Here is a 12,566-nt window from a genome sequence, read left to right on the forward strand (position 1 = left end):
CCTAATAATGGCGACTGCATTCTTGGATGGTTCAGTTGTCCATCACATCGATTCTTCCAACTCTTCCACATGCCTAAGAAAGATGGTGCAAGACATTAGAGCTCTCCCTTTTAAAGCTTAATCAAACACTCCTTCTTTCATGCAGGCTGATGTACTCTAAACTGGCAGCTTTGTCTGTGAACTTGGCCAACCAACAGGGAAAAGAAGCAAGCTTATGATGCTTCCTCCTGGTAGGTTTCCATAAGTTAAGAAATCTATTACCTAATACTGTACCATATGTTTCCGTCTGAAGAATTTGTGGCTCTGTTTGGGTCTCCGACACAGGGTAGAAGTGCTTTTAATCTTACACTGCACGAATCAGTTGGCTCTACCATCACCCTCAAGCGGCAGATAAGAACGGTACCGGCCCCGTTCCGCCCCATCAGAGGCGGCTGCAATCACTTCGCGTTTATATCCCTTCTTGGTGTCTGGAACGAACGAAAAGGAAGGGAGAACGGGTATGGTCGGGCCGATGGCCACGGATCCGCTCCTCAGCCTCCACCGCCACCCGTCCGACCTCATGGTCGGCGTCGTCGACTACCTCGGCCGTCCCGCCTCCAGATCCGCCACTGGCGGCTGGACCTCCGCCCTCTTTATCATAGGTCTCGATCCCCCCCGCTTCCTCCTCAATCTCGGCCGTCCGGTTGATCTCGACTCGTGGCTTGCAGTGGTGGAGGTTGCCGAGCGGTTCGCCTTCTTCGGGTTGTCCTCCAACCTGATAATCTACCTCACCGGCCCGCTCAATGAGCCGACGGCGACAGCCGCGGCCGCGATCAGCACGTGGAAGGGAGTGGCGTGTATGCTGCCCTTCCTGGGTGCTGTCGTCGCCGACTCTTACCTGGGGCGCCATCGGACCATCGTCATCGCCTCTCTCCTCTACATCCTGGTGCGTGCTCCCCCGTCCCTCGTGTGACGAAGCCGAGTGATGTTTTTCTTTTTCTTAGAAAAAGCTGAGTGATGTTAAATGGCTAATTATATTTTTGCGTATGTAGTTAGTTATTTTTAAGCATTCCGATTTCAATATTTTTAAAAAATTATATTAATATTTTTTATAATTATAAAAATAAAATATATATTGATTTATTTATTTCGTCGATATTATCGATAGAAATACAAAAGTAAAAGGTAAAAAGATATCTAATATTTCAATTGGGTAATTGTGGTTGAAAAAGACGATGATTAAAGGTAAAGAACTCTATATTTACATTAACATTGATGCAGATATCGAACGATCCTTTTGTCACTCAGTAATTATGTTATCGTCAATATAGTTATCGAATGACAAAAGGCTCGTTAATACTAATATCGAGCGACTTTCATCTCTCACGATTATTATATTCATCTATAATAATCATCCGCGACCTCCAACGATATTATCATCTGTCACTATCGATGTCATTCACCATCACCGATGTTGTTCATCATCATTAATTGAAATATTAAAATTATTTTTTTATTTTTTATATTTTTATTAATAAAATTAATGACATTGAATTACTAACATTAAATTATAAAAGGTAACCAGCTCAACTTTGAGTTGTCTAACAGGGGCCCTTTTCCCTGTGAAATCTCTTCTGCTTTTTTTTTTTTTTTTTTTTTGTTGTGTTCTTCCAATGGAGGGGACCCGCAGGGTTTAGGCATGCTGGCAGTGTCATCTGCGTTGCTATCCTTCCATCTGGCAAAATGTGGCGGCGCGGTGGATGAAGTGGCCTGCACACCCTCTCTTGCCCAAGTGGCCTTGTTCTACGCGTCCCTGTACCTGGTTGCACTCGCTCAAGGAGGTCATCAACCCAGTGTCCAGGCATTTGCAGCTGACCAGTTCGACCAAACCGATCCCGAGGAATCAATCGCAAGGAGCGCTTTCTTCAACTGGTGGTGCTTTGCAATATATTGTGGCATTCTTGTTGGGGTTGTAGTCCTCAGCTATGTCCAGGATAACCTGGGTTTTGTCCTCGGGTTTGAAATCCCATTCATGGTGATGCTGTTTGGTCTTCTGGTCTTCTTGCTTGGGACGAGAACTTACCGCTTCTATCTCCTGGAAGATTTGAGCCCCTTCGCCCGTATCGGCAAAACACTCGTTGCATTGGCAAGAACTACGGCCGAAGCAGACACAGAACGTCACCAATCTGAGTAATACTGCCCCGTTATCTGTTGACAATATCTTTTCTTTTGGACTAACGAAGATTGGTTTGTGGGCATGCAGTGTTGGAGATGTAGAGGAATCTAAGAGGTTGCTTCGACTGTTCCCCACATGGGCGACGTGCTTGATCTACGCCGCCGTGCTTAACCAGCCATCCACCTTCTTCACTAAGCAAGCCAGTACTTTGGACAGGAGCATCAGCAGCTCGAACTTTCGAGTGCCACCAGCGGCGCTGCTAAGCCTTATCAGTGCCTCCGCCGCCGCTTGCACTCCCATCTATGATCGCTTTCTCGTGCCCGCAGCCAGAAGGTTCACAGGTCTTCCTTCTGGCATCACGATGCTTCAGAGGATCGGCATCGGAAAGGTGATCTCTCTGATCTCTATCGTGGTGGCAGCCCTGGTGGAGACGAAGAGGCTCCGAACTGCAAGAGAGTTCAGCCTGGTGGATCAGCCCGAAGCAACCATTCCACTGAGCATCTGGTGGCTGGTGCCTCAGTACGTTCTTTCCGGCGTGGCGGATGCTTTCTCGGTGGCCGGGTTGCTGGAGTTCTTCTACGACCAAGTCCCTGATGCATTGAGGAGTCTCGGGGTGGCCCTCTTCATGAGCATCTTCGGCGTCGGCAGCTTCATCGACGGATTCATGATCTCTGCGATCAACAAAATAACTGGCGTAATGGGAGAGACGTGGTTTTCCAACAATCTCAACCGCGCTCATCTTGATGACTTCTACTGGCTTCTCGCGGGGCTCAGTATTCTCGAGTCGGTTCTCTACCTCCACTGTGCGCAAGCATATGTGTACAAGAAAAAGGACACTGCTGCACTCACGTAACTTCACTTTCATTCCATGGGATCCTTCTTGTCATTCGCCATGAGTCCAAACAAGTGCCATGGAAGCCTCCATGCCAACGTCCGACTCTTGCGTGCTCGAAAGGTCCACGTTGCTTCCTTCCGTGTCCGACGTTGGACGAAGAAGGCGATTGAGAATCTTACAGCCACAAACAGACAGATCAACGATCCCCACATTCCAGCCGTTCATTCTTTGGACTGCTCTCCGCATTCTTAGATCGCCATCGCCGTCGACCCAAAGGAGAACCCGGTGGGACCGACGAGGGTCCCATCAGAGAGGCGTATTTTGATTGGTAAGTTTTGGTGGTCCGCGTTCGTTTACTTAAAATCATGTGTCCGGTTTTCTACTTCTCATCTCAACCATACGTATTTAATCTTATCAGAATTAATTGATGATATTTATGGTTTTTTTTATTCAAAATAAAAGATCGTTTGAGATTCGTGCAATCTTATTGGCGGCGACTTTGGGTCCAACAACGAGTGGATGCTCCGATGTCGAGTCCTTTTTCATTTCTCGGGCACCGAAGAATATCCCACCATATCCAATGAACCAAACGCCACCTTATATCCCTCCAAATTGAAGTGTCACGTATATGTTCCTATAGATTTAACACTTATATAATTATCGATGCAATTAATTTTCATGGTTGATTGTTAAATCAAAGCAATTGATATTACATTTCTATATATTAGTAATTTTTGCTTGAAATTAAACTTTTTAATGAAAATATTTAAGATTATTTTAAATTATATATATATATATATTATAGGGTGACTTTTATGAAAAAAAATTTCTTTTCTGTTTTTCAAAAAGTATCATTGTTTTTATTTTTCTCATATGATATTTTTTTATTATGAAATCTCGAAAATAGCTTTGATCCTTCCCCACTCGTGACCTTCGCCTTGTTATAGCTCTACCTCATGCTTTTAATATTGTCTTCCGTCTCTACACTACTCTTAGTCACCTTCCCTAACTTCAGGACACCCTTTATTGTCGACCCAAATGGTTCGATCGTATTCTCAATGACTTCCTCCACCTCATTGGTGCCCATGACTCCTTACGCTCCAGCAACATTGGCCTCAAGCAGCACTTCTCTGAGGCTTGTGTTGTCATTCAGTGCCACAACCCCATGCGATTTATATTTGCAACACGATCCCATCACAGGGTGGAGAAAGAGATTGTCCAACTCACTTCGATAATCAAGGAACTCATCAGATCTTTGTCTTGAGCATGAGAGTTCGAGTTGGACTCAAAGATTACTGAGATCATTGCAAAAGCATGAATAGAGCGAAATAAACTATAGGCATCGATGAGGCAAAGGAGGTCAAGCCAATGATCCAACGACAAATGAGGTCCTGAGGCCTAAGAAAAGTGGAAGAGATTATTAAGAAAAGTAAAGAGGTGAAGAGTGATGTTCGAAGAGAGTGAAGAGAATGATAGACAATAGAGCCTCATAGTAGAGACTCGTAGCAAACGAATGTGACGAGATAAAAGTGATGGAGATGATTAGAGGGATATTTTTAAGATTATAGAAAATAAAGGTATCATCCAAGAAAAATAAAAATAAAGATATCTTCTAAAAAAAAAGAGGGGTTTTCAGAAAAATTGTCCTATACTACTATTAAAATTTGGTTGGATAAATGTTATCTCTAAACCAGGAAAGAAGTATGCCCTTTTCCACCTATTTATGCACATGAATTAAATATACGTGTATATTTATATATGCGGTTGATCTTGTGCGGTCATAAATCTTGAAAGCTGGAAAATACCATGATTGGCGGATTCTAGGGGCGCCCTCGCCGGGTGGATAGGCTCGACGCGGCCAGGAGATCCATGCTCGCCGCCCCGCCTTAAGCTGCTCTGGTTCGCTCTCCTTTCGATCCAACGCCTTCTCATGGAATCCGATGTCTCGATCCTTCGCCTCCACCTTGATCTTGCCGTCGTCCAGATTTCTCTGGTGACGTCTTTCCCCGCCTTTTCCCCCTCTCGGAGCTCGTTTTCCCCCGTTTTTCTTCCTTCTTTGTGAGCAAGATCCTTTCCTTCTGCGGAAAGAGTTGGATTTGGTGGTTCGTTTTGTCTTCCCGGTCGCGAAAACACCTTCTTTGGTTGTTTTCGCTTTTGATCTGCGTCCACCAAGTTAAAGAGTTCGCTCGATTTGTTTGAGGCGTGTGGGCAATCCGAGATGGGTTTGCTGGAGCATGAGTTTCTGAGGAAGTATGTGCTATTTACCTTCGTTCTTCTTGGTCTGCTGGTTGGTTCGGCGGCTGGAAACGTGGTGCTGATCGGGAGAAATGTGTCATTGTCGTTCCCTGATGTTGAGGCAAACTTCGGTGAGTGCGTAAGCTTTGGTTTTTATAAATGCGTTGGTCTTGGTTATGGCGGTTTCCATGGAAACTTCGAATAGCTTCTACTTTCTGGTTTTGCAAATAGGTCACATATCTTTGTAACATAGAACCCCCTTTGAATTGATGAGGTGAACTCTTTCATTCTTGATGTTATCCTTTCCTGTTTTTGTATTTTGTTAATGGTTTAAAGCATATGATTTTTGCTTTTCTTTTCTAGTGATATTGCCAAATATAACTGTAACAATCCTTGTTCTCGAACAATTTCGTGCTTACAATTTAACAGGTTTCTCCAAAATCTCTGAAAAGGAAACTTTTTCCCATATAATTTAAGTCAGATGACCTTTTCATTAGCGTGCACATAGGATTGATATCAGCCTATCAAGTTTGTGAACTAATTGGTTGTTATGTTGATTCCATCATTTTGTCAGTTAAAGATGTGTTTTTCCAAGGTCCTCCTTGATCATAATGAATATTAAAGAATCACGCTTCATAGTTCTCGTTTCTTTGTTCTCACATATAGTCGCAGCTAAGTTCTTGTTTTTGTTTGGATGTTCAGCTCGACCAATCAAAAGGTCTGGTGAATGCGGGGTATTATACGTTGCAGAACCTCTGGATGCGTGTGGTCCATTAACAAATCAAGTTGGTGGAGGTTCAGAGAATCCATTTGCATTGATCATAAGAGGAGGATGTACGTTTGATGCTAAAGTCAGAAGTGCACAAAATGCTGGGTTCAAAGCTGCAATTGTATATGACAATGAAGATAGTGGAGTAGTGATTTCAAGTAAGTCTCCTTGTGCACGCCTTCTTGTGGTCTTAACCCACCCAATAAGCCATTTTCCAGTTTCATTTTAAATGGTTCAATTCAGATGGATAATGAGTTTGTCAAACAACTGATTGAATTATTTGTAAATCACTCTGAAGAAGGAACTGTCTGCAATTAAATTGTCATTCACCAAATTAAGCAATCAAAGCAATCAACAACTTAGGAAGAGATGATTATAATGCCTTCAAGATTTGCTAATGCAACTTCTAATAGCTGTCATTAACTTCCATTACATGATAGTGATAGTACAATCTTTTTAAGTTTGTGTTGACTGACAACCCCACTGTAGTCAAACGAATTTGATTTGTGTTAAGGTAATCACATTGATCTCCAAGAAATTGTTGATTATTCTTTAGTTAGTAATTAGTATCACTATTACATGTCAATTTGTTAAAAAACATGCATCTTTTCATTGTGCAATATTGATTTAGGAAAGTCAAACCAAGGTTTAAAAACTTGGTCGAGTGCCGAATCTGGTTGATGGCTGGACCAATATGATTTCGTTATGGACCTTTGTACTAGCACTTGGTACATGATGGTGCCACCCTAGGAAGTACGGACACGTCGTTTTGGTTGTCCGACATGGATACGTCATCGACACGACATGATATGTGTCTTATTTATTTATTTATTTATTTTTTTTTTTGGGACACAATGTATTCGTGTCGGACATCTCCTGCACCCTTCCTTGCATGACGCTCGCATGCAGCGTTGTCGCATGGCCTTCACGTGAGGATGGGGGAAGCTGGAGGAATTTAGGGATTTCTCGCCGAACTTAGAGGATCGTCGGTGTTAAATCGTGGCCCTTGGGAGTTTGGGGGAGATGTGAAATCAAGGAATTTTTGTGGAAGGCAAGGTCTGCGAATGCCAACGGAAGGTGAAAGCATATTTAGAATACCATATTACAACAAAATCAGATTCACTGAACAGTAGCAGTAGGGGAAGAGGCAAAACGCCATATTGCAGTTGTAATGGTGTCACTGCGGCTCTACCCTACTGCCCCGAGCCTGCTTCCGTCGGCTACCTGCGCGATCGCTCCCTCGACAATCCGTCGTCTATCACCGCACACGCTTCGTGCCCCTCCCACCCTCAAGAACCCGTCGCCTATCACCGGTGACCTCTCTCGTGGGTTTCTCTTGGCGTCCCTCTCGTCGATCCATCACCGACAACAAGGATCGTGGGTTTCCCTCGGTGTTCCTCTCATCAACCCGTTGCCAACTGTGTGTAGAAGAGGCAACCCATCGCTTGTGATTTCAATCCTTATGTTTGTTTTTAGCATTTTTTTAATTAATTGATCACCTTTATATTTGTATTTTGATGTATGCCTAAATTATATGTTAGGGATATAATGTCTTACTATTGTGGAGGCTACAGCTGCGGCGGAAGTGTAGAGAGAGTGTACACTTGATATTTAAAACCCTGAGTCGAACAATCTCATTCCCTTTCTCTTCCATTAGCAAAATTTGATCAAGTTGCAGTTTGTTGTTTCTAGTTTTGTGACCCTTCAAATTATGCCATTCTCTGCAATTAAGCATAACCAAGAGTCAATGTTGCCGATCATGCTGGTTTCTATTTTTACCATCTATGCTCTCTAAAGATTTTTGCGTACATTGCAAAATTGTTTTTTCTGGCCTCTATTTTCCTTTTCATTGTTTCCTGCATCTACATAAGAGGCTTTTTCTTGTATGTTGTAAAACTTGAAAATTCTGGTGATAATTCCCCATATCTTTATTTGTGTCATTTCTGATCTTTGCTTATGAAGGCATGTCTGAATATGACTGGGTTTGCATTTAGTCCAGATGGTTTCTAGGTACTGCTTCCTTGTTTCAGTCAGTCACAGAAACCTGGTTTATCGGACATTAATGTTAATTTCAGTCTTTTGGTCTATTGATCCAAACTTCAATGAAAATATTGCAGTTTAGGTACTGCTTCCTTGTTTCAGTTAGTGACAGAAAACCTGGTTTTTGGGATATTAATGGCAACTTTAGTCTTTTGGGCTCTACTGATCCCAAACTTCATGAAATATTGCAGTGTCAGGAAATCCAGTTGGCATCCATATCCATGCTGTATTTATCTCCAAGGCCTCTGGTGAAATAGTGAAGAAGTATGCAGGCCGTGCTGGTTTGGAGTTCTGGATTATACCCACCATTGACAATTCAGCATGGTCAATTATGGCCATCTCTTTCATATCACTTCTAGCCATGTCTGCTGTGCTTGCTATGTGCTTCTTTGTCCGTAGACACCGTATAAGGCGTGAACAACCCCAAGTTCCTTACATCCGAGAGTTCCATGGAATGAGTAGTCGATTGGTGAAAGCAATGCCAAGTCTCATATTCACCTCTGTTTTGGATGATAATTGCACCTCAACAACTTGTGCTATTTGCCTAGAAGACTACACTGTTGGTGAGAAGCTCAGGATACTGCCCTGTCGTCATAGTAAGTATCTCGATCACAACTTAGTCACCATTTATTTTTTTTATTGTTACTGATAACAGAGGGCATTTGATCCTAGAAAGCTACTCCTTGAACTTACCCTTCTAGACCTGTCTCAATTATGTGGCCTTCTTCTTGTAATTCTGTGTTGTATTTTTTTTTCTCTTTGGGAATATCTTGCAATATGGTTGCTCCTGTCATATCAAGACTGCAATTTTTATAACATCCTTAAGGCAATGCAAGGTTTTGTTTATTTATTTCTTATGAATTCTGTTGCAATATAATTGCTCTTGCCATATCAAGACTTTGCAATTTTCATAATATCCTTGAGGCAATGTAAAATCTTGATATGAATGACTAGTACTGGGGTATTTATACAAAGGAAATCAGTCTTTTAATTCATAACACTGTCATGTCAGTATAAGCTAAGGACCTCAATACAAACTCATCTAGAGAAGCTGCATCTGGACAGCAAGTACTGCACATGTTAGGTTGTTTGCTTGCAAAGAATACACATGGTGGTTTGCGGAATTCCTTTATAGTCAATCTATCATGAGTAGCAACTTACTAATCACTATTAACCTGATTATATAACTGAGCTTGGATACTCTTGTTTTGGAAAAACAGTCTTATGCCATCACACTTTTTCTTTGTTCTGAAGAATGCCCATGCTCCATGATGCTAAATGCCCTGCTTTTGTCTGGAAACCATAAAATTTTATCTTCGTGAGCTGATGTATGAGCATTCTTAATGGTATCCCACACTTATCAAGTTCTTGATTTTTAGCTTGAAATGATCGTGTCTGCTATCTTGGCATCTAAGAAGCACAAACACATGCTTTTGGTGGACATGTCCATGTCCGACATGTATACGTCGTCGACACAGCCCGATACATGTCCAGCATGTGTCCAGCCATGTGTTTTATTTATTTATTTATTTTCATTTCTATTTGTGGGACACGACAGTGCTCCCACTTTGCTCCTGTGTGCTTCATCGTGTGGCCCTCACGTGTAGTGCTGTGCCCACGTGGTCCTCACGTGAGAGATATCTGCTTTGGATTCAGCATGGAGATGGGTCTTCGACATCATAAGGAAAGAAATTTGGAGATTGTCGTAACTCATAAGGAAACATATATCAATTATATCTAGATATTGTTAAATATTATTTGATGCAGTCAACCTTTATTTTAGATACTACTTTTTTTTTGTAAGTCTTTATTTTAGATACTTACATTTAGATTATCTTAATTGTTTCAACTTGTATGATGATTTTTATTTGTTCACATTGTTGAGTTTATAAAATTTTAGTATAGATATTATAAAACTCATATTAATCGAATATATATATACACGTGCCCTTGCCGTGCCCGTGTCCTAATTTTTTAAAAAATGGCGTGTTACCATGTCCATGTTGTGTCATGTCTGTGTCCATGTCCATGTTGGTGTCCATGCTTCTTGGCTTGGCATGATGCGGGATACATGAAGTGTAAATCAGTTGCTGATAATTGTAGCAGTAAGCAGCCGAGCATCAGGCCAAATTGATATGTATATATATGTTTCCTGTTACCCAAATCAACTGTAGAACAGTTTTTTTGCAAGGCCCTGCATCTTAGGTGGTCTGACATTCCATGCATCAATTTTTCAGTTTTGTGGCATATATTTATGCTACGGATAAATGAGTCAGCTTTGCAATCAGATGCCATGTGCCTTTATAACAGCAGCTGCATTCTGTCCTTCAGTAAATTCAGTCCTATTCTACCTTCATTCGGAGTTTCCTTGCCTTCTTCCAAGACAGCAACCCAGTTATAAATTTCCAAGATAGCACCAGGACTTAATGAAGACTGCTTCAGTTTCCGCAATAACATTTTTTACGAGTATGAACATACTGATCCAATAAGTCTGGGTACTGAATATAATAAGGCTATCAATTGTCTATTAAGGTATGAAAGAAACCTGTTGGCCCAACTTTTAACCAACTGTTGGTCTTGTCAACCAGTCCAGAGCAAACATTGTAATTCAGTTTAATTGAAATAATAGAATATGATTTAACTCCTTATGCTATGTGTATATTCAGTTATTTTTTGGGGCTATTTTAGGTTTCTTTTCCCCCTTTGTTTTGTTGTTCAATATACTAGGTGTTTCTGAGATTGGTGAAGTTCACATCCTCTTTACTGTGCAACACCTACTTTGGAATTTGATCTCCTACTCAAAAGCTAGCCTTCTAATGTCTTAGAATGGCAAAACAGTTTATGTTAATCTTCATGGCCCGCTTCACATTTAAATTGTCAGCAATGATCAAGCATGGATACTTCAAAAATGCTTGGTGAATTGATATTTGTTGACACACATTATGTACTTAAATCATATTATGATCCTGACACCACTGATTAACATGTAAATAATTAATAATATGCACATAGAGTTGACCGCTGACTTAATCCTTTACATTTTTCTCATAGGTGCTACAGATTCTTTGTCCCATCTTTGAGCTTTCATATTCAGATATGCCAGTCATGTGATAGTATATTTTACTCTTGTTGTGGTTGCGTATGATATGTGATTGTCTAATATGTTCAACCATTAAATTTGTGTGTAATATTAGGTGTAATTTACTCTTCCATGCTAACTTTCTTTGTTGAATATTGAACAGAGTTCCATGCATTTTGTGTTGATTGCTGGCTCACTTCTTGGAGAACATTCTGCCCTGTTTGCAAGCAAGATGCTAGGGCAAGCATAGCCAACCTTCCAGCTTCGGAGGGTACTCCCTTACTTTCTTCTGGTGCAGCAACTCCAGCTTCTAATGCAGGATTATCATCATATCACTCGTCCATGGCAGCATCCCCAGCCATCCACATATCTACAATGCCTCCCCGGCCACAATCAAATTCCCGGCCACATTCATTCTCTAGTACTCTTAATTCCCCAGTTATTCAACTCGCTCCAATGCCTTCCCAATCACAATCAGGTTCATTCTCTAGTGTGTATCGTATCCCTAACCTGCATAGGTCTTATGGTCACTCACCATCTGTTCCTATAAGTAGAAATTCTTTAGACCGCGGAAACGCATCATCTCACAGATCTCGCTCTTATCTTGTATCTCCTCACTCCATGGGTTATCCCATTTCCTCACCTTTGAACTCGAGGCTTGCATCTTCTTATCTTCCTGGTTCAAGTAATGCATCACCCAGCTATCTTGCCGCATCTTCCAGTCGGCAGTCATACTTGAGACATTGTACTGAATCGTCGGCAAGTCTATCTGCTTTGGCCTCAGCACAATCTCTGCCAGGATGTTGATCTATGTTGAATATTCTGGACTGGGGTCCTGAGTTGGGCACAGATGCTGCTTTTCTCTACATGATTTGTTCTTGGTTTCATGGGTTGTCAGATCCTAGATGGAAGCATGAGTTGTAGTACCAGATATGCTCAGTTAATTCATTGTACTGCAACAATACGGTGATCCCTGAACTCTATTAGCATTTGGGTTTCATAAATTTAATCTGTGTTTGGCTGTCATCGTTTTGTGAAGGGACCACTGACATGCTACTGTGCTTTGTTCTATAGAAGGGTCAGTTCATTATTTGTATACGGGATGGAACATTCACCCGACTTAATTTGTATGAGGGCTCTGTAATCTAAAATTGGGTTATGTCTACTCTAGGATCTGACTGGCAAGAGAAAAGCTGCAATGTTCCTCAATCGTTGGATGCATCAAACCTTGTGGTTTATCTCCAAGAAAACTGCTGTTGAAGATGCTTTGCAGATACTAGATTTTCTTTGTTCACTTGGTTTATGTTGATCCATGTGATGAAATAGATGTGATGTCAACCTTGTATAATTTATCTTTTGTTACTGTAGCCATTTATCTGCTCAGTGATTCGTTACTGAGTTGGAACTGCTTTCTAACATCCACTCCTGCAGGTAATAAGTCCATCTCCAAGCC

General features: G+C 41.5%; 2 protein-coding genes across 3 annotated transcripts; both read left to right on the plus strand.

Annotated features, from left to right (window-relative positions):
- The first annotated feature begins 12 nt into the window (after nucleotides 1-12).
- Nucleotides 13-3,041, plus strand: LOC135588714 (protein NRT1/ PTR FAMILY 5.10-like). Of its 2 annotated transcripts, XM_065080987.1 has the most exons (4): nucleotides 13-641; nucleotides 708-925; nucleotides 1,670-2,169; nucleotides 2,243-3,041. In XM_065080987.1, the coding sequence occupies exons 1-4, from the start codon at nucleotides 500-502 to the stop codon at nucleotides 3,006-3,008; spliced, it is 1,626 nt and encodes a 541-aa protein (XP_064937059.1). In that variant the 5' UTR covers nucleotides 13-499; the 3' UTR covers nucleotides 3,009-3,041. The 2 variants fall into 2 exon arrangements, with proteins under 2 accessions (XP_064937059.1, XP_064937058.1); XM_065080986.1 differs by having other exon boundaries at nucleotides 13-925.
- Nucleotides 3,042-4,772: 1,731 nt separating this feature from the next.
- On the plus strand, nucleotides 4,773-12,322 carry LOC103995696 (receptor homology region, transmembrane domain- and RING domain-containing protein 1). Its single transcript, XM_009416347.3, has 4 exons — nucleotides 4,773-5,356; nucleotides 5,928-6,152; nucleotides 8,226-8,630; nucleotides 11,277-12,322. The coding sequence occupies exons 1-4, from the start codon at nucleotides 5,209-5,211 to the stop codon at nucleotides 11,918-11,920; spliced, it is 1,422 nt and encodes a 473-aa protein (XP_009414622.1). The 5' UTR covers nucleotides 4,773-5,208; the 3' UTR covers nucleotides 11,921-12,322.
- The last annotated feature ends 244 nt before the right edge of the window (nucleotides 12,323-12,566 follow it).

Source organism: Musa acuminata, chromosome BXJ1-8 (genome assembly GCF_036884655.1).
Source record: "Musa acuminata AAA Group cultivar baxijiao chromosome BXJ1-8, Cavendish_Baxijiao_AAA, whole genome shotgun sequence".
In the NCBI taxonomy this organism is placed as follows: domain Eukaryota; kingdom Viridiplantae; phylum Streptophyta; class Magnoliopsida; order Zingiberales; family Musaceae; genus Musa; species Musa acuminata.